The sequence below is a fragment of the Setaria italica genome, chromosome IV (genome assembly GCF_000263155.2).
Source record: "Setaria italica strain Yugu1 chromosome IV, Setaria_italica_v2.0, whole genome shotgun sequence".
NCBI classification, from domain to species: domain Eukaryota; kingdom Viridiplantae; phylum Streptophyta; class Magnoliopsida; order Poales; family Poaceae; genus Setaria; species Setaria italica.
The window spans coordinates 40,085,762-40,106,613 of NC_028453.1; the positions used below are offsets into that span (position 1 = coordinate 40,085,762).

Here is a 20,852-nt window from a genome sequence, read left to right on the forward strand (position 1 = left end):
TCCATGCATTGCTGTCTGCCCTTTTCACTTGATGATCACTGCACTGCACCCAAATTTTGGAAAAAGGAAAAGAAAAGGATATATGGTGCTGCTAGCTACAGTAGTGCATTGCATCTGCCACCTACCGCTCTGCTTGTATTATTTGCTCCCATTCATTGCTGCCCCAATTCACAGCATATGCACCATATAGATAGAGAGGAAGGGAAGAGGAGTGTGCCCCTGCCTAAACCCTTGCTGAATCCTTGCTAGCCAGGCCACCAGATACAAGTGAAGCAGCATGAAGAAGCAGCAGCAGATCCTCTTCCTCGTCGTCGTCTTCATCCTCATGGTGGTGCTTGCTGATGATGATCTAAAGCAGCTGCAGGTAAAATCAATCTGACCTTAGTTCTGCATAAGAATGAGTTGTGCAGTCATTGGATCACACACCATCAGATATTCGGATCTGATCTGGCTTATGTATCATGCAATGCGATGCGGCAGGTGAAGCAGCAACTCTGGAGCACCAGCAGATCCCTGCTCCAGCAGGCTCCTCCAAAGATAGGTAACGTCCATGTTCTTCAACTGGTACACAAACAACTGGAGAAACAGTCAGAAATCATCATCCATCTCCTATCTCCTCTGCTCATGTATGTTATGCCGCAGACTGCCCGTCGGCGTGCGTGGTGCGGTGCGCCAACAATTGGAAGAACGAGATGTGCAACAAGATGTGCAACGTCTGCTGCAACCACTGCAGCTGCGTGCCCCCGGGCACCGGACAGGACACCCGCCACCTCTGCCCCTGCTACGACACCATGGTCAACCCTCACACCAAGAAGCTCAAGTGCCCCTAATGTACCACATGACATGAGAAAGAAAGAAACAAGATGCATCAGCATCTTGCTTGCTATATATGGATAGCAGCAATCTCTGCAGTGCTTGCTACATATGCTTCATCATGTTCTATATATTGTATATCAATAAATAAACAGACTCATCATGATCATCTGCATTGGGCTTCATCATCATCATCATCCAGCGCTTGCACTTGCACCATAACAAAGCCTCAAGGTAGCCAACAGTCAACACTAACTACACTAGTAGTTGTTATCTTACAAAAGGATCGGTCATATGTACAAACGAGCCTAAATCTGACAATACTGACTAGTGGTTGCTCCAGCCTCAGCAGGCAGCAACCAACCCCTCCCTCAGCAGCCAGCAGCCAAGCATCAATCTATCGGTACCGTGAAAGGAAGAACTCGTAATCCGGGTGCCTGTTTCTGCTCATGATCGGCCCATTCTTCACCACCTTGGCCCTGGACATCCCCGCTGCAGCCTCATTCAAGGCGCGCACCCTCTCCTTCAGAACCTCCGATGCTTCGCTATACTGCAACTCTGCTGGCTCACCACCTTCAGAGTCGGATTTCCTCATCTCAAACCACCGCTCCGCCTGCATTCCCAAAATACAAAGGTCAGTCACCAAGAGAACCAACTGACAGAGCACAATAAAACCAGCCTACTACTGCTTTGCCACGTCCCTCAAAACACACCACATGGCCATGACTGACTTTCTCAGCAGCATTAACCTGGGCCGGGACCCAGAACACCAACACTCCACATGCCCAGGATCCCCACCACTACTTTTGCTACCACGATCCAATATTTCACCGCACACCGGGTCACAAAAGGGAGCAGCTCCACTAAGCCTGCATGGTCCTTTTGACTCTCATGCATGATCTAGATGAACCTTTAAGAGCCCTAAATTAGGGGAAATAGTCTTTCGTCAAGGTTCAAGAACATAAGCTGGTTTTCTGCCAAAAGATAGGATCTTCATCTGCTCTGAAATACCGCCAAGTAGCTACAGTTTAGTTCAAACCAAACCATTTTCAAGATGTCCATACAGTACGAGAGATGTTTGCGACACAAATCAGACTGTATTCATAACAGGACGCAGAAACATCAAGCTTGGAAACCTCAAACCATGTCAGAACAAACAATATTTTAGGTCTCAAGCCGTACACAACTCACACCATTTTCAGTTCATAACAACCATGTACCACGAGATATGTTAGTCCTTTACCTTGTCATTGTAAGACTGCAGGCCTATGACAGGCAAAACAACAGCCTCGTCTGCTGAGCTACTCCGCCGAATCCAGTGCCCAAGAGAATGATATGTCAAGAATGCAGCCTGCAATTTACCATCTGGTATGCGGTATATAGGATACCATGCAACACAATACCTGGAATTCAAGACGAGTTTTACACATCTACATACAAGCAAAGCAACAAGATAATAGCACGCACCAATATAAGTAGAGAGCATACAACAGACCAAGAGGCTGGATGGAGATCATGCAGGCTCAGCTCCAAACCCTTTGGGTCTCCAAATATTTGGCCATTCACAGATTTCACACCAGCAATCAGCTCATTTACCCTAGTAGGAGTGCTATGAGTCTTCTATAAGAACAATTAACAAAAGAAACACATTTTCTAGTGTTCAGTGTACAAGAGTGAACCACAATTCAAAAATCATAAACCATTATTAACGAAGAATGGCACAAGTGCAATAACAAGGGAGATAGTAAAAAATTGAAATTTTTATAAGAAACAAGGTTACCACCATCGCCACTCACAAGTAAAAGGTTAATAATAAGCATGCATGCACCCTTTTTATACATAATTACTAGTTCAACTCACTTGTCAAATAACTGTCGCCGCGAATATGGTTGTTCAGATTCAAAAAATTCAAATATGAGCTCGCCACTTTTTAGCTGTTCATCATCTTCAGTATGCAATGTAGACGACCTGTTTGTTGGATTAGATTGTTGTGGCAGAAGCTTTGCAAATATAGGGGGCAGATTCTCATACGGAGATGTTTCACATGGCATATCCCTATCCATTGTTTCCTTAACAATGCTTCCACCATTGGTTCTTTTAGTCTGTCTGAAAAGTTGAACAGCAGATAGATATGGCACGAAATAGGTAGTAAACTGGCAATGACTATTCCACAACCCTTTGGATCTACGGAAATCTTGTGCCTTTACTTCCAAACCATAGCAGCCAGGCTCTTCGTACCACTGCCAGACACTTCTTAGAGTGATGTATGGAGTCTGATGGAAACATAAACCATCCTCCACGCATTTTTGCAAGTATGATTTACAGCCAGCAGGGCAAGGGTTACAGTGCAAAACTGGAGAAGCAGAGTTAACAAAATGTTCAAAATCCGCAAGAGGCCTACCGATGCGAAGTTGGATGTCTTCTGCTCGTTGCTGTGCCGTGTAAACACAACTGATGGCTTCTTTTGTCTTGCTGTAACCAGTCTCAATTACATTATATGCTTGGCTTCTTAAATCGACATGCTCAGATGAGTTTAGTTTAGGAGTCATTTCACTAGCTAATTTGCTATCTTCACCATTTGCTGATACAGGACCAACTGAATCAGAAATATCATTAGCTGAAACTATACCTTCAACAACAGAAGCCTCTGAGATGTCTAAATGGATGACACTAGACGCCTCTTTCTTTCCAACAGGAACCCATTTCTGTGACAGGTGTCCAGCAGCAGAATACCACTTACAGGATTCTTGAGAATTACCCTCTGTTGTTAGCTTCACACATCGAACTTCCTCGATTTCTGCAGCGCAAGGATCAGTGCACGAGTTATTGGAGCTCCAACTGGTGTATACACCCTTGTCTTGAGGACATAAAGAGTAAGGATCTGATATGTGGGAATCATCGGAAGCAGCTTGTAGCGTCAAGTCTGGAACCAAGTTGCAAGATACTGATGGAGCCACATCAATACCAGATTGTGAACTCTCATTTCCCTCAGTTGGACAGTTGCTGCAATCTCCAGTTAGAACAACTTCACCAGCTGAACAAAAATTTGAGGTTGATCTATCACCGATGTCATTGGCATGAACTAGCTGCAGCACCGGCAATTCTTCTTGCTGCAGGGAATCCTTAGGCACTTTGGGGATGCTGTTCCTAGGAGTATAGTAGTTTCTTGATAACTGAGACCCTTGTTTTGAAGAAGAGCTCCTTTGCTGGCGTAGGAAGGGCGCTTGCTTCTTATATATGGGTCCTGAAAATGTTTGGCATGAATCCAATGCATCTTGTTCTTCTTTGGTAGACTCCAGTTCAACTGTCCCATTTGGGGACTCCTGTTTGCATGCTTTCCTATTATGATTATGTTTTGCCCGATTTCTTGTTCGATCATCATATACACCCTTGTTACTGTTCTCATGTGCACTCTTTTCCTGAATAGGTAAATTACTTGAATGTCCTGCTTTAGATATGATTTTGTCATTTCTTTCTACTTTCTGCCACACAGCAAAACTATCTTTGCCATTATTCTTGTGCCTATTAGCACTCGTTACTCTGTTAGATACAGTTAGATCACTGTAGCTCGGTGTTCTTCTTGATTTTCTGTTCCTCGTCAGTGAACTAATTTGAAGAGAGGCCTTACTGCTGCAGGCCTCACTGCTGCACTGAACTCTTTCAGTATGACTACAACTATCAGTAACATCCTTAGAGGAACAAGATCTGCTCTCTAAAGGATTGTTGGTATCTTCAGCATGAGTAGCACTGAGATGTGACCTTATCAGCTGGCACTTCCTCGCACCATTCAGCCCTGTGGAAGCCACCAGTTGAGAATGATCGTGACTATTTTCATCTTTCATAGTTAAACTAGCCCCAACATGGACACTGTAGTTCCCACTGTTGTCATTGCTCCACTTGCTAGAGAAGGAATCTATTGTTGCATGATCTGGGTTATAAACACAGGCACACGGTAACTTCTGGTAGCTTTTGCTTTCTTCTCCCGAGCCACGTTCAGTGAAAGTGGATCCATCAAATTCTGAAGAATCAGTAGTATTTGATTCATCATTCAAGTAAGGAACACAAGTGCAGCTTAATCTCCCTCCGGCAGCATCATTAGATGAACCAGCACATTCAGAACCATCCATCTCATCAGTTCCTAATGTACATAAATTCAACATAGTACCACATTTCACATAGTTGTTGTTCTCACCACCCAAATGGGCTTTTTTAACCAACAAGCTAGCAGAGGATGTGATCTCTGAAAACTTATCAACCAGTAAATTGGTCGGAAGTACCTCCACAGGAGAAACACCATAAGTATTCTCGTCAAAAGTAATTCCTGATGCCAAATTCAGCTTTTTACGGGTTGTTCGCCCGTGATGTTTCCCTTTCTTGTTTCCTTTCTTTCTATAACTCCTTTTTGGAGGCTTGTCATCATCATGCAAAATATCAGAATCAGATCTCAGAATGGTAGTGGCAGGTCGGGAGAACTTCTTTGCAACCACATGGCAGGGGGGGACTGCTACCGATGAATTGCAGATGGTTTTCCTTTGTCGAGATTGACTTAAGGTGCTTCCTCCGCATGGGTTTCCAATGGAAACTGGTTTAGAAGAATCATCCTGATCATGCATGTTCCTTTCATTCAGCTGGCCTAAGCAATAAGGTAGTCTTGGCTGTGCAGATAATAACTCAAGGCCCTCTGTACCCAGATCTCCTGATGTCAAAGAGATTACCTTGTTGACCTCTTGATTGTCAGAAAAAAATGGTGCTGATTTCCAATCTGAATCATGCCCTAGCGGAAGTATTGTTAATGCAGTGTCCCTGCCACACCACAAAAGCACAGTAAAACAAGTAGCTTTCTAGAAAATCGGAAGAACAGATGAGTTGTGAGGTGTTTGGTTATGCTGGATGAATCCCTGGTTATGAAAATGCATCATAATGAAAATGATGACACACAGTAATATAAGGCTAGCAAACTAACAGGGATCCAGAGAAGACTAGGTGACACTGGATTGGAAGTTTCAGTGGCAAAAAATCAGTACAGCTGTCTTTTAGTTCTTCCTTCATTTTTCACATATGCAATGCAACCAAGCGCAAGAAACTTTGTGACTAACCAATATTGAACCTCCACAGTTGTCAAACAGGCAGCCACTCCGACTTAACTGCATGGTGACTTGACCACTGACATCTGGGTCCAAGCAGCATGTGCCCCACATGTCAGTGACAAAGTCACAGCTTGCAGTTACGTCAGAGGATCCCATCACAAAGCTCCCAGATAAATTTGATTGTGTTGATGGGTGGGGTCAACTTTATTGATGAAGTTAGAACTCAGAATTTAGAATAGTAAGCTACTAGATCTTTATGGTTGATGATCCCCTAATCTTTTCATTTTTCTGGACCTATTAAGTCAGTTCATTTATAATTTTCTTGTTAAACAGTATGCACAGCATCAACAGACCAGAATACCAGATACATTCAGTCAAGTTCACCAGTGATAGTTACTAAGCATGCAAGAAACAGTCAATTACCCGTTCCTTGGATGAACAGAAACAGGTTTACATATCAGATAGCCCTGAAAACAAAAGATAAAAATGCCAAGTTAGTGTTGGCGAAGCCAGGCAATCTGTGCCATAAAAGAACAATGGAACATGTATAAAATGCATGCATAATGCAAACCTTTGAAAAGTGGCTGCCAATATTCTGGTCTAATGATCTGTTGCACTGAATATGTGATGTGCTCTGTACCCTTGAGTCAATTACTTCAAGTGCACACGGCATTTCTCAGAGAACCTGTGATCACACGAGGGTTTAATACCACACACTTCTATTGAGATGATCTAGCATATCAGCAGCATCATAAAGTCTCGGTTCTGATCAACTAGATTTATGGAGGTAGCGAAGCAAGCTGATGATCTCTTGAGCAGGTAGAGTCACCGCACAATTGCCAATAAGCAAAAGCAGAGTAATTAGGAAGCAAATAAATTCCAAAAGAAACTATGACGCCATAGGGTAGTTTATTAAGTTAGTGGATGAGACCGGCAAATACATAATTCGTGAAGTGCAGACATTGACAATTATCAAACTGGAGCACATGAACAACGTGAAATTGGCAATTTTTCGTACCTTTAGAATTCTGTTTCTATTTTGAAAGTTTTGATCAACCACGTGTCACATATGACAGGTGGTAATTCGACCATGGATTATCTCTGGAAAGAATTGATCCTATTGATAATACATAGAAATGGCCTGTTATCTCTATCAAGGTGATTCCAATATTTATTCTAGTATCAAGAACAGGATATATCAACCACTTGTCACATATGACAGGTGGTGATAGCAGATAACCATTCTCATAGTTGGATTACACTTACAGGAACTAATATATCATGTGCAATTTGAAATGTGGGATCAAATTGCTGTATACGGCTATGAACAACGCCTAGCCCCATACTTAATCTGTAATAAGTTAATCATGAAGCTACCTACTAGGGTCCAATCAGAACTCGCAGCCGTCCATGAGACTAAAATGGATGCCTATGGAGATTTGCCCATAGTGACTAGCAGCACCAGAATCCAAGCGGAGAAACATTCCGCTAATCTGGCATCTTCTAACCGACCACAAGAAATCAAACTCGGAATAAATTTGTGGGGTTTCTGAGCCGAGTTTGGGTCGTAAGCAGAAAATAAGCAGGCAATTATTATTATAGTAAAGTAAAGCTAGAGAAATTTGAACAAACCGCCCGTCGGATTGCGGATAATCTGAAACATCGCACGCACAAGAAGTAAATAATTGAGGAGGGGGGGTTGGTAAAGGGGGGAGAACGGTAAAGACCTCAGCGATAGGATGCATGGCGATCACCGGAAGCGAGCGGTTACGGAATCGAATCGGAAAAAGGACAAATGTGGAGGCAAGAAAACAGTGGAAATCCCTAGAGAGGATTAGGATGCAATCTAACACACAGAATATTAAAGATTATTTTTTTTCAAAAAAAAATGGCAACAGAAAGGAGGAGGAATGACGATGATGAATCTGCTGGAAAGCGGACAGCGAAACGCTGCACCAAAATGGGAGGGCCGAAAAAAGCCGGCCGGCGCTAAAAACAGCGGGGGCACGGGTGCAAAAACACAGCACAAGAAAGGAGCACGGTTGGGTTTAGTTAGACTGATGACCATGAATTCGTTGGCCTGCTTGCTTACTCGAGATGAGATATCGCGCGGGGAGAGGAGGAAATGGCCCTTCCCTCTCTCCTCCGGCTCCGGCTCAGGTGTCGGCGCCGATCCTCCCGTTCCGTCCCGCTCGATCGAATCGAGAGCCCGCCTCCAAAGAGCGGCAGGAGGATGGAGCCGATGAGGACGAGGGCAATGGGTGGGATGCGATGCGATGCGGAGGAGCGATCGATCGATGGGACTTTTTGATTCCCAAGTCGAGAAAGCAAATGCAAAGCCGATTTGGGGAGTGGCTTGGTTGGTTACTCTATCTTGCCTCTCTACCGTTGGGTTACTTCGCTGAGGGGACGCCTAGCAATATTCAGTCTCTCCTGCCCTATCCTATTCCTCCATGCACTTTTCTCTTTCCATTTTTTCAGAAAAAAGGGACTTTGCGGGTGCTTTTTTTGAATATCGATTTGTTGAATCGATCAACATCATTTGTATGTATCTTCCATCGAAATTTAATTTCTTAGAGGGGAAAAAGGGAAAACCTTGTTATGACCTACTCTTTTTCAAAACAAATAGAGTATTCTATTTACTCTATCAACATAAATTTGAATTGGAAAAAATAAGTTACTACCTTTTCCTTGGATTTTGTGGTGCAACCTAGGTTTTCATAGCTGTTGTTGTTGAAAGCTTTGTTGGACTCCTACCAAAAAATCATGAGTTCTCGCGAGACGAATCTACTAAGCCTAATTAATCTATTATTAGCAAATGGTTACTGTAGCACCACATTGTCAAATCATGGACTAATTAGGTTAATAGATTCGTCTCGCGAATTAGGCTCCATCTGTGCAATTAGTTTTATAATTAGATTATATTTAATACTTCTAATTAGTATCAAACATCCGATGTGATAGGTGCTAAAGTTTAGCAGGGGTATCCAAACACCTCCTAAATATATGATATGATGCCAATTAGAATGACTAAATATTAGCTTATGTTTAGTCATCCTAATTAGCATCCAAACATCGGACTTTTTAGTCATGGTCTCCAACGGGCCGTAGTTGTATAGTATTATGAATAGATTTTAATAATAATTTATGTAAATTTTAAGATATTTTTAGCAAATTTAACTTATTAGAAGAACAATCCATGGTTGACTTACTATTCCTGATCCGATGAAGCAAAAAGTAATAACGGTTGATGACTTTTGATTAGCTAGCTGCTCCACTCGCCCCTTTCCTCGCTAACCGCCACCCTTTCCTCGCTAACCTTTCCGTCTGGTGTAGGTCCACTAGCGGTAGATAACTAGATATAGATGGGCAAAAAACCGAATTGAGCCTCCATTTTAGCTCTTTCCCTTAACAAAGGCAGCTCATGAGCCATTAAAATGGTTCATTAGACCTAATAAATCTCAATAAATGTGGTAGTAACAAATTTGATTTTATTAACCAAAAAATGTCATAAACGCGTTTTTCATCATAAACCGTGATTTATGATAGGAGTAACGAAAACCCTTCGTCACTAGTCAAGCATCATAAACCGTGACCAGTGACATTTCCTATTTCGTTGTGCTACTAAGATTATGACGCCTACGAATCGTCAAGCAGAAACATCATAAATTTGTTCTTACTGTTTTGCCACGATGGACAGAATCTGATATGGCGTCATAAAATGAATTTGGTCCATTTGTTTGTTGGATCGAGCCCAAAATGGTTCCCACAAGCCAATATTATTCAGATAGCCTAAAATTGATTTTGGTAGGCCCATTTGTTATTGGAACGATCCCAAATTTGTTCCCCCAGGCTAATGTTGTTCAGATAGCCCAAAATTAATTCCGGTAGGTCCATTTGTTGTTGGGTTGAGCCCAAAAGTTGTGCAAATTATTGTTCCCTATCAAGACAACTACTACCATATTGTTTATCACATATCACAAACTATTACAAGATAACTGTCTCACAAAAAATAGAGATTAACAATGCTGCATCTAGGTAATAATCTCAAGAGACAAAGTACAACATTGATCTGAACCTCTTGTATAGGTTAGCGGTTGATCAAGGAGTGCTTCACTATCTTGTGTTACCTTCTTCAATTTCTCAATCTCGGCTGACTGCAATTTGAGAGTTAATTTTGATTCTTCTTTCTTCTTCTTCAAGGTAGATAACTCTTGCTGGTGAGAAAAAATTATTGTTGAAATTGTACCCCATCTTGTTTGTCGGCGTTAACTTGCTCCCCACCAACACTGCTGCATAAGGATTTGGTAGAGCTTCTTGAGTACTCCGCTGCCTCATCAGGATTTTTTTAGCTAGATGCAGCATTGATTTGAGAACTTCCATCTAGCAACAGTGGATCCGAAATCAGATTATGATCATGTAATTGATTTAAACTAAAGAAAGAAAGAACGTCAATAATCATCATGTATTTAGGGTGTTACGCTGGAGCTGGACTAAATAGGAGCGACTACAAATGTTGACCCTTTGGTCGGTTGAAATAGGATATAGTCAAACTTCAGTTGATGCATTTATTTAAATATAAATTAAGAACGGACAAATAACAAGCATAAGAACATGAGCAAACTGAAATAATTTCATCTATTAAGTTCTAAAAAATAATGATTGGAAAATGTGAAAGATAAAAGGGGATCTACTGGAGCAGTAATTTTTCACCAACTCTACCAATAGGGTACAACCAATCCACATTCTCCAATCCAACTATAATAGTGAAAGCCAAAGAGCATGGGGAAGCAATCTAATAATTTCATCTATTAAGTTCTACAAACCACATAAATAATTTGACTTGGCACAAAAATAATTATTGTAAAAGGTGAAAGATAAAGAGGATTTAGTGGAGCAGTAATTTTTCACCAACTCCCATAATAAGGTACAACAGATCCACATTTACCAAAGCATGCAACTACAATATTGAAAGCCAAAGAGCATGAAGAAGCAATATAATAATTTAATTTAGAAATACAGGAAGGAGACCGCTGACTTGACAAACATGAAGAGAAGGAGGCGCCGAATGCCGCATTGATAGAGCAGCCCGGGCATGCGCCGCTTCCTCAGTCTTCTTCGAACGTAGTCGAGCACGGCAGCCGCCGGTGGCAGCCACGGGGAAGCCGACGAAGCGACAGCCTCGAAGCATCTCGCAGCTTCAAGCTCGTTGCCGAGGAAGCCCGCCGCTCGTAGCCGAGGTAGCCCGCCGCTAGTCCAGCTTGACGACGCTGCTGAGGTCGCGCTTGCTGCCACCATCGCAGATTTACTACAGCTATTCGATGGGAAGAGGAGAGGCGACTGATTTTGGAATTGCCAGGTGGGATGTGGGAGGCTTGGCTCCCCGCTTTTATTTATATATAACGGGGGAGGACCTGGAGGAGGAGTGGGGAATTCAAAATTTCAGATCCCGCCTTTGTGCTCGGTAGTGGGAGACGAAACTCTTTGGAAACCACCACGAGACTTGGGTCACTGGCACGTTGGACCGCTTGGGACTCGGATCTAAGCGTCAGTGACCTTACGTAGACGAGCGGTTCTAAAAGGGAGTCCGGGACGGTCCGTGGCATCATGGTATTGATGAGCACTCCACGGATTATCCTCCTTTGTAGATTATATCTACAGGATAATCTGACTATTGCATTACAAATGTACTTCAGTGCAACAAATTAATGTATTGGTTCGACTGTTTACATGATAAAATACACTTAAATAATACAATAAAACAACAATGGACCTGTCAGCCCTGGAGCTTTCTCCTCTTCATCAGAGGATGTGCCATATGCCATCACTCAAGTAGACGATGGCTCCATGGGGAGAGGAAAAGGTGCGCTACCAGACTGGATTTTTTTGTGGTTGCAGGAATGAAGAAGTAGCTTACTCGACAAGGGAAAAGAACGGGTAATACCATTATAATATAAACACGGATGAGGCCGTCCCTCCGTTGCGCCGCAACGAATCGTAAAATCATAAAGCGATCCTCCAATTTCTCTATGAGTGTCACATCATCACGCTATTTCCAATAAATTAATTTCATTTCACGGTTTCCAATACACATCAATGGCCCTTTCGTATTTTCAATATATTAATTTCTTTCATGACAAAATTTATTTTATACAAACTAACTGCTCCACACAATGCAAAGTTTCATTGATTTTTGTATCAAGGCATACAAGCCATAGCATTTAAACAAATGATAAATGTGCCCATGAATAGCTAAATATCATCATTATATAGGAAATTCCAATCTGGTAAACAGTAGTTAAACAAGACGATACGGTGTACACGAATAGACAGATGCAGTTGTGACTCAGGAAGGTCCTTTCTGCAAAACATCAATACACCGGACCTTCGCTCTTCCACTCCTTCATGCTTTGTCTTTCTTGGAACTACAAGCCTTGTCTCGTCCATAACTTCTCCCTTCTCTAGCTATTACCAGTCCTCCCATTATTCTCCCTCTACCTTCTTCTTTAGTTGTCCAGTCAATCTCTCGTCAATCATGGTTCCTTCATGGGCAAATCTTATGCCACATCTTGTTGTGAGCATCGCCAATAAGATCAGTGATGCAAGAGATTTTATCAGATTCAAAGCAGTCTATAAGAGTTGGAACTGCGCTCGTTCAGATGATGCACGCCCATTTGACCCTTGGATTCTGAAATTCGAAGATATCGGTGAATCTGGAGCAGTGACATTCGCATCCATCGTGGATCATAGCTTTTTGCCTAATCGATGTTAAATGACTCAATCTTAACTCATTATCTCCACTATAAATGTGATCATGAAATTTTTGCTCTGATTGCTCCCAGTATGAATAGAATTAACAGGTAATGAAGCAAACCATGAAAAAGCAGTTCCAGTTAAAGATAAAGAGAATAATCGCACTTTCACTTCTTCTATGGCACTAGATTCTCCTAATTGAGCAAGATATTGGCTAATATGCCCCCAAGATCATCCCCGCTAAATTTCACAAAATCAAGACAATGCCAACCAAAAGGATAAGAAACCGAATCAAAACTCAAGGGATACGGCTTTTGATATGTACGGGTTTTATGTTTCACCTCTATTCCATAATCCTCCTTCATTTGTTTAGCAAGATCGGTATTAAACCTATCAATATTTTTTTGAATAGTGGTTGGCCAAGATGATTGTGATGTAGAAGTATTCGATTGCAACACATTCTGTTGTACAAGTGGATTAGGAATATTATATTGCAAATGGCTATTAATTTGTGGATTAGGTACGGAACCATATGAAACACCTACTCCAACAGGAACCATGAGCAGAGCATCATGAGCTACTGTAGCATATGGAGCTACAAAACTAGGAACCTTACTAGATCGGCCAGAACTAGCCTAAATGGGAGGTATAGTAGCTATAGGCTCCGAAGATGATGCATATGGAACCATGACATCGAAACTGGTCTAACCGGTTGGACCATGCGGTCTGACCGATGTAATCTGACCAAATTGAGGTGGAGGTGCTTGTCCCACGAAATAGTTCAACAGTATGCTATACTGAGGCTCCACTATGAGTGCTGCCGATGCACTACAATATGATATTTGAGGTAGTACAATATTAGAAACGATGCAACATCATTACCCTCCTCAATTCGTTTACCATTGCTCTTAGCTACCATATCTTGCGTATTTTTCGCTAACGTTAAGCACAAATTATCTATCACAGTAGTAAGATCATCCATGGTAACAAAAGGAGATGGCGATGATGACGTGCTCACATTGGTCTTCACCTTGAGTGATGGAGTATCAAAAGCATTGTTGGAGGTAGAAGCGAAGTCGATCTCCTTAATCTTTTTGACCGTGCCTCTTCGATCAACTTGAAAACTTGCAATCGCTGCTTGCAAGTCCTCTTCATCGCGTTTCTTCTTGCGCTCCTCCAGCATCTGGTGGATCTCTTCAAGAAGTTGTTCGAATGTCGGGTTGACAACGTTCTTGGCGGTGATATTGGAAAGATCATCTTCATCGGCAATTACAACTGATGTCTTTCTTCTTCTTCCCCAACGGAGTCGCTAAAATATATTGGCGTTAAAATCGGGCCAACACACAAACACACTCGAACGTGTGGCGTGCGGAGGGGCTCCTTGCAGCTCCTCTGCGCGGGCCAATCAGACCGGTGTGGGTGGTCGGTCAAACCGATTTCGCCGGCGAGCCCGGCAAAGAAACCAATGAACGCTCACCCGGCGAAGAAAGCAACGAATGCTCGCCCGGGAAGGACCCATCAAGGTAGGTGCACTTTGGGTTGTTCTAGGGTCGGCAGGCCACCTAGAACGTTCTCAGACGTCGTAGAGATGATGGAAAAACAATAGATGGGGATTGGAAAAGTTAGGGCAAAGAGAAAATATAAAAAGATAAAATAGTAGATTAATAATATTTTTCATCGATCGGATGTCTCTCAAACGGTAAGATCAATCCATACGAGGACTGATCAGCAGGTGAGTGAAAAACGAATGCCAATCCATGAACTCTATACGTGCTCCTGCGTCATCGTGCCTAGCTAGAAGTACCGGTAGGATCAATTATGGTGGCGTAGGCAGCCAATTATTGTGATAAAACTGATTTATGGAATTCCATTTATTACTGTGTGCTAACTGAGTTTACCGTGTTTTTTTGGTTTGAAGCATTGCTCAACATTTACCAATTTTTTATACGATGCCTTAGCTCAAAGTAGTCTAAAGAGGGCTCCTATATGGCTGGAAGCCAGTTAAGCTTCGTAGCTTTAAGGCTCATTAAACCTAAATTAGAAGATTATTTCAACATTTTAATAGATCAGCTTCAACATTCGTTTATAGTCATTTCAACTTCTAAAACTATCTGATTCAACATTTGAAAAAATATAGATCACCATGTTGAAAAAATTAACACACTCAACATTTTTTACAACATATTTCAACATCTCAAAACAACAGATTCAACATTTTTCTGGACCAAAATCAACATTTTTCAAACAATTATTTGTGGACGCATTCTTCTTCTACGCCGGCGGCGGCAGCCACGAGCGAGAGCACCACGGGGGCGTGGAGGAGGAGTGGCTGCCGGGGGCGGGGGCGGCAGTGCAGGGGCGCGGGTGCTGCGGGAGATGGCGGTGGCAGGGATAATTAATTGGCTTCCGGTCCGAAGGCCGACGCTAAAGGTGCAACAACGGCCCACGAAGCCCATTACCTGAGCAAGTATATATGGACAGAGTAACTCTAATCCACTCATTCTCCCTCAGTTCCTCCCCCGCAGCCGCCACGCACTCAGGCGACGGCGAGGTCCTTTGCGGTGATGGTGGGCAGCATCCCGTCGTCGCTGTCGAGCTCTCGCGGCGGTGCGGCGTAGGCGAGCAGCGGATGAGGGCGAGCAATCGCGCGGCAGTGGCAGGCAGGCATCTCCCTCCACATCTGCTTGATTTCAGCAGCGGTGCAGCACCGTTCCCCAATGTCCCGACGCCACCTCGCCGCCGCCTTCGCCGCAGCGCTCTTCCTCCTCTGCGCCGCCGACCCCGACGACGAGCGGTGCCTGTCCCACCTCCACCAGTCCCTCTCCGACCCCGCCGGCGGCCTCCGCAACTGGACCAAGGCGTCCTTCTCGGCGCCGTGCGACGGCTTCTTCTCGCACCTCCAGGGCGTCACCTGCAACAACGGCCGCGTCTACAAGCTAGCGCTCCCGGGGCTCTCCCTCGGCGGCACCATCCCGCCGGAGCTCTCCAACTGCACCAACCTCCAGTCGCTGGACCTCTCCGCCAACGCGCTGTCCGGAGCCATCCCGCCGGAGCTCTCGGCGCTGCTGAACCTCGCCGTGCTCAACCTCTCCGCCAACGCGCTCTCCGGCGCCATCCCGCGGGAGCTCGCCAGCTGCGCCTACCTCAACATCATAGATCTCCACGGCAACCAGCTGTCCGGGCCCATCCCCGACGAGCTCGGCCTCCTCGTCCGCCTCTCCACCTTGGATGTCTCCTACAACCGCCTCTCGGGCCCCATCCCTGCGCTCCTCGCCAACCGCACCGGTTCTGTTGGGTTCAATGCCAGCTCCTTCGTGGGGAACAAGAACCTGTACGGCTACCCGCTGCCGCCGATGCGGACGCGGGGCCTCTCCGTGCTCGCCATCGTCGGCATCGGCCTTGGCAGCGGGCTGCTCAGCCTCGTGCTCAGCTTCTCCGCCGTCTGCCTGTGGCTCCGCGCCACGGACCGCACCGCCACCACCCCCGGAGAAGAGGGCAAGATCTCCCAGCTCATGCCGGACTACTGAATCCATCAAAGGCCTCGCAATTGAAAGATGAATTTTCATTCATCTTGGCTTGCAACAAAGATTCCATCTTGTATACATTTCAGTTAGATTCATTCCTCAAGGGCCGAAGCCAAAATTGGATCCTGGAACTGGATCAGAGCAGAGCAGACATCTTCTTGGTGCAGTCAGGGTGTGTCAGTAGTGGATCTAGTGTAATTGGTGACCGGAATTGCTGTAATTTTTAATAACTGATGATTTTTTTTTTCACTTGGACTTGGACTGTTTGGCAGATGGACAGTACGTGCGTGTGGTAGGCAACTGATTGTGACATTGGACTTATGTTTATACTGAGGAATATTTTATTTTTCTGCAGACAACTGGTTTCTCTGCCTCTGGATTCAAGACTACTTTTTTATAAGATAAGGGATTCAAGACTACTTTAATCCCTTGTTCGTATGAATAATGCTATTTCTCATCAATTGGGGTGATGTGCTTGTTCCTAATCTATTCCAAATTCTTTGTGCTTGTGAGCTGTCCTTTTGCTAATTGTTTTCTTTTTTTTGGAAAAAGAGAGCAATGCCCTGCTTTCATGTGATGCTTCTAAGGAATGAATTGAGCCTTGCCGAAGAGTGGAGTGCGCACTGCCAGCAGTAGTGTAGTGGAGCCTCCCTCTGCTTTATTGCTCTCACCGCCATGCCAAGTGGAGTGGACGGCTGCTGTTCATGACTTTTATCGTCACGAACGAATCATGAGACGCACACGGCTGCTGATGGTGACGTGTCATGCGCGTGCAGCGTGGATTATGCGGTGGCAATGGTACAAAAGCATCTCCTTTCATTTTCCTAAAACAAAGCATCTTCTTTTTGCTGGAAGTGCATCAAGCGATCTCTAATCCAAGATGCTTACACATGACCACATGAGTGAGATACTCCTTTTACAGTGGTAGCAAATTAAAGCCGTTACACGTTGTATACATACGTACATCGATCAAGTATATATCGTCATCATCATATACAAAAAGGCTAACACGATCGAGACCGAGCTCGCAGCATTTTGGCAGCTCATTTCAGCCAAGATATCGAAGCAACACGCCGTCGTTGCCGAGCACAAAGCCTTTCCTGTCATCAAGGAATCTGCACCCAACAGGCCGGCAACAGCACAAACAGCGTCAGGATCACAATGCCCCAGAGAAACAAGATGCATGGGATAGTGCTTTTCTGCTTACTTGACGGAGTAGAGGTTGGCAGCGATGTTGTCAGCAGCCTTGTCACGCACCCAGTTCTTCCCTCCGTTTGTGGTCTTGAGCAGGACGCCGCTCCCACCAGCAGCCCAAGCCTCATCCTGCAGTTAGAATTGCACCACCATGCATTGGAAATTTGGAATTGGAAACGAATCGCACGTCACCATCCGTCTGCAAGCTAATTGCAGTCGCCTTGTATCGATGAATTTTACCTGCGAGCGATAGCCGACGTCAAGAATTCCAAACCCCCGGCTCTGCACTTGCACCTCCTCAAAGTCTTCAGTTATCTATACATGGAAACCAAACCAATTTGTAACAGAATTGTTGTTTCTAGCCACTTTGCAAGCAATGTGAAGATAAAAAAAAGAAAAGAAATGGCAAGTCTTCGAGCACCCTCCTACCCCAGTTCCTTTGCTGAGGAAGAGTCCACCACCGCGCACCAGCAGCCAAAGCCCACCGTCTGCTCTCCACCCCATGTTCTGAATCCTCCGTGCCACCGCCCTGTTGTGTGGTTGCCAAAATGGCTGCATATATACGCAGATGTGTAAATGTGGACTTCAGAACCCGCCTATGACATAACAAAGTAATGTACATCAACTAGTTCTTCCGGACCTGCCCAGGCTCCCATGTCAGATAGAAGTTCCCTCTGCTGGATACAGCCACGTAGCGTCCATCAGGTGACCGGTTCACCGTGTTGAAAGTCCCAGTGTAGTAACTTGCACCGCTAATGCCACTTGAAACTGTTCTGCACCACAAACACAAGGAAGAAGAAATGGAGGGGACAGCGTCATGGTCTGATCCATCACCTAGCTAGGTATGCATCACCACATCACCGGGGAAAAAAAGAAAGAAAAAGAAGCCCAAAAGGCAACACAATCTTTTCCCACCTAGTGTAGTAATTGGATAATCAAGACGGGATTTAAGTTATTTCATTTCATGCACTTGTACGAATAATTTTCAACAAGACACAGCCCTCGACAAGGATGTGCTTCATCAAACTCGATAAGCATCTCTAAGAGGATTCTACTTCAGTGTTTAGGCATGACTTGAATAAAAGAAATTTGTTGCATGTTTGTACCTGTTGAGAGTAGCCGAAACAGTCTCCTGCACGGCAGCCTTCCAGTTGTAGCCGCGATTGGAAGTAACATAGATTGCCCCTTCGTCGGTAACCATCTCCGCGCTCTGCTCCCCCGTAGCTTTTATGTAAACCTGCCGTGTGACAGCAACTAAGGTTTACGTTGCTGCCTTGGGGACGCATGCAAAGGAACAACAAGCTCTGTCTGGTGTGTGTGGAAAGTGGAAACCGAAAATAAATGTATACCATGTTCCCAGGAAGTTGGGCACTGAGAGGTATTCTTTCCCAGCTCTCTCCAGCATTTGAGGTGTGCAGCAGAATAGCTGGCTTGCCGATGATCCAGCCTTCTTTGCCCTTGAAGCTTACAGAGTTGAACCTGTAGTTGAAATCTTCGTCCTCAGCGGAAGGGATGGAGCGAGGGAACCAGGTGTTTCCACCATCTTTGGTCTCCAGTATGGTCTGCCTAGTCCCAAGGAGGAAACCTGGACATGCAACTCAAAATCATGTACATACTCTTGGGCCAGTCTTACTACTTGATACAATTTCTCGATTCAGAAATGAGATGATGTAGTAATAACTAATTAAGCATCTGCATTGTGATTTCATGAATGAATGAATGGGTTCATGTAGGCTAAATTAGTGAGTAATAATGGTACCGTGGGAGGGGTCGTCTGGGACGAAGGCGATGTCGAGGAGTACGACGCCGGGGTCGATGGGCAGGAAGACGCGCTCCCACTCGGAGAGCGCCGGCGCGTCGTCCGCCCGGGCGGTAGGAGTCCATCGAGGCAGGACGAGAGGGGCAACGGCGGCTGCGGCGGCAGTGTGGGCAATGAAACGGCGGCGGTCGACGGCGGTGGGGTCGGAGTTGGAGTGGGTTGTGGCCCGAGGGACGAGGAGGCGGCGGCGGCGGGAGGCTGGGAGGAGGAGGTGCAGGGAGGCGGTGGCGGCGGAGCTGGTGGCCATGGGAGGCGAGACGTGGCCGCGGCGAGGCTGCTCTGCTTGTGGCTGCGCGTTCCGGTCTCTTATCCTGGGCGTCGTCTCGCCGTGGCACTGTTCCAGATCAGAGTATAATTATTATACTAACAAAATTATTTCACACAAAACCAAATCACAGGTAGGGGATGTAGCTCAGATGGTAGAGCGCTCGCTTAGCATGCGAGAGGTACGGGGATCGATACCCCGCATCTCCATTTCTGTTTCCTTTTTCTTCCTTTTATTTTTCCTTTTTTTTTGCAGAAAAAAGGATGCGGTCGTGAATGGCCCTCGCTCGTGAGTGGAAATAAACCTGTTCATTTGTCGGGTTCAGATCGGATTTTTTCAAATTTCGGATCAAAAAAGTTGGCTCGCACCTGATCCGTGCCGACCATCAGGTCGGATTTTTTGGCCCGTCCTCAACTCGTCACATGGTTGAATAGGGTCAGGTTCGGGTTTTTATGTGCAATTTTTAGGTTGGGTCGGATTTTTTCAGGCTTTGGGTCAAAATTTTTGATCCGTGCTCGGCCCATGATTTAGGAATATACATCTTGGTCGGGTCAGGTTTTTTTCAGTTGACTCAGGTCAGGTTTGTCAGGTTAGGTGGCCATGATCAGGTCTAAGTGGAAAGCGCGGACTGGGCCGTTTGTTTTGCCCCGCCGATAGCTTTGCATTTTCCTTACAAGTCCAGTCCACGCATTCAACTGCACCAATCAGTTGATTTCAGATCGGTTACAGGCAAGCCATGGAGCACTCGCTGCAGTGTAGGCAAAATGGAGGTGAAATTTACCCGCAGGATTTCCGGTTTTTTTTTAAAAAAAAACGAACAGATCTGCCTATTATATTAATTAAGGAGAAGAGCCTAGATTGGCAGCGAAGTTATACAATAAAGATAAATTACAGAGTTGGACAAAAATCTCTCAAAGCTCTGGCTCCCGCGTGAATTCCTCGAGTTTCTTACAAGTTTCAGAGAACATCTAGGAACACTTTGCAAAGCGGCAGATTACGTACCTGGTTTCGGATTTACCAATGGGTATGGGTTGATGCTTCACAACCATTACCATGTCTGTGTTGCAAGGGTGGTTCCTGAATCACTCGAAATGAAAACGGAAAGTTGCGTGATCAGAGAACAGGGTGTTCCTTGGGGATGATGAATACCCCTTTTATTCGTAATGAACCATACTTTCCTGCTTATTTTTAGCACGTGTCACATCGAATGTTTAGATACTAATTAGAAGTATTAAACGTAGACTATTTACAAAACTTATTACATAAGTGGAGGCTAAACGGAGAGACGAATCTATTAAGCCTAATTAGTCCATGATTTGACAATGTGTTGCTACAGTAAATATTTGCTAATGATGAATCCGCGACGCCCTTCGACTAGAATAGATAGTATGCTTGAA

At 44.7% G+C, this 20,852-nt stretch overlaps 4 protein-coding genes and 1 non-coding gene across 10 annotated transcripts; 3 read left to right on the plus strand and 2 right to left on the minus strand.

Annotated features, from left to right (window-relative positions):
- The first annotated feature begins 104 nt into the window (after positions 1-104).
- LOC101758926 (gibberellin-regulated protein 2-like) lies at positions 105-982 on the plus strand. Its single transcript, XM_004966491.3, has 3 exons — positions 105-364; positions 481-541; positions 643-982. Exons 1-3 carry the CDS (start codon positions 278-280, stop codon positions 828-830), a joined length of 336 nt encoding a protein of 111 aa, XP_004966548.1. The 5' UTR covers positions 105-277; the 3' UTR covers positions 831-982.
- LOC101757438 lies at positions 958-8,308 on the minus strand. 6 transcript variants are annotated; one of them, XR_002677371.1, is made up of 7 exons: positions 7,993-8,307; positions 6,472-6,585; positions 6,324-6,367; positions 2,674-5,616; positions 2,281-2,410; positions 2,057-2,216; positions 958-1,426 (listed from the first exon to the last, which is right to left on the minus strand). XR_002677371.1 is itself a non-coding variant. In XM_004966488.3 (7 exons), the coding sequence occupies exons 2-7, from the start codon at positions 6,571-6,573 to the stop codon at positions 1,211-1,213; spliced, it is 3,567 nt and encodes a 1,188-aa protein (XP_004966545.1). In that variant the 5' UTR covers positions 6,574-6,585; positions 7,993-8,303; the 3' UTR covers positions 958-1,210. The 6 variants fall into 6 exon arrangements, 3 of the variants coding, with proteins under 3 accessions (XP_004966545.1, XP_004966544.1, XP_022681634.1); XM_004966488.3 differs by having other exon boundaries at positions 2,309-2,410; positions 7,993-8,303; XM_004966487.3 differs by having other exon boundaries at positions 2,309-2,410; positions 7,628-8,303.
- A 6,830-nt stretch (positions 8,309-15,138) lies between these two features.
- LOC101759325 (leucine-rich repeat protein 1) lies at positions 15,139-16,546 on the plus strand. The gene has a single exon (XM_004966492.3). It carries the CDS (start codon positions 15,371-15,373, stop codon positions 16,178-16,180), a length of 810 nt encoding a protein of 269 aa, XP_004966549.1. The 5' UTR covers positions 15,139-15,370; the 3' UTR covers positions 16,181-16,546.
- Positions 16,547-16,973: 427 nt separating this feature from the next.
- On the minus strand, positions 16,974-19,542 carry LOC101759730 (photosystem II stability/assembly factor HCF136, chloroplastic). Its single transcript, XM_004966493.2, has 8 exons — positions 19,131-19,542; positions 18,721-18,956; positions 18,478-18,608; positions 18,012-18,144; positions 17,801-17,923; positions 17,612-17,686; positions 17,385-17,500; positions 16,974-17,292 (listed from the first exon to the last, which is right to left on the minus strand). Exons 1-8 carry the CDS (start codon positions 19,435-19,437, stop codon positions 17,226-17,228), a joined length of 1,188 nt encoding a protein of 395 aa, XP_004966550.1. The 5' UTR covers positions 19,438-19,542; the 3' UTR covers positions 16,974-17,225.
- A 49-nt stretch (positions 19,543-19,591) lies between these two features.
- Positions 19,592-19,664, plus strand: TRNAA-AGC. Its single transcript has one exon. It is a non-coding gene; the product is annotated as a tRNA-Ala (tRNA).
- The last annotated feature ends 1,188 nt before the right edge of the window (positions 19,665-20,852 follow it).

Bases quoted from the DNA above. Each gene is read 5' to 3' on its own strand.
- LOC101758926 (XM_004966491.3), top strand. From the start codon at position 278: ATGAAGAAGCAGCAGCAGATCCTCTTCCTCGTCGTCGTCTTCATCCTC. The intron at 365-480 runs GTAAAATCAATC...GCGATGCGGCAG, and splicing joins ATGATCTAAAGCAGCTGCAG to GTGAAGCAGCAACTCTGGAG. The intron at 542-642 runs GTAACGTCCATG...GTTATGCCGCAG, and splicing joins GCAGGCTCCTCCAAAGATAG to ACTGCCCGTCGGCGTGCGTG.
- LOC101757438 (XM_004966488.3), bottom strand. From the start codon at position 6,573: ATGCCGTGTGCACTTGAAGTAATTGACTCAAGGGTACAGAGCACATCA. The intron at 2,217-2,308 runs GTCTGTTGTATG...CTTGAATTCCAG, and splicing joins GATCTCCATCCAGCCTCTTG to GTATTGTGTTGCATGGTATC. The intron at 1,427-2,056 runs GTAAAGGACTAA...TTGGGAATGCAG, and splicing joins TGCAGTCTTACAATGACAAG to GCGGAGCGGTGGTTTGAGAT.
- LOC101759325 (XM_004966492.3), top strand. From the start codon at position 15,371: ATGTCCCGACGCCACCTCGCCGCCGCCTTCGCCGCAGCGCTCTTCCTC.
- LOC101759730 (XM_004966493.2), bottom strand. From the start codon at position 19,437: ATGGCCACCAGCTCCGCCGCCACCGCCTCCCTGCACCTCCTCCTCCCA. The intron at 18,609-18,720 runs GTATACATTTAT...GTCACACGGCAG, and splicing joins CCCAACTTCCTGGGAACATG to GTTTACATAAAAGCTACGGG. The intron at 17,924-18,011 runs GTCCGGAAGAAC...GTATATATGCAG, and splicing joins TGACATGGGAGCCTGGGCAG to CCATTTTGGCAACCACACAA.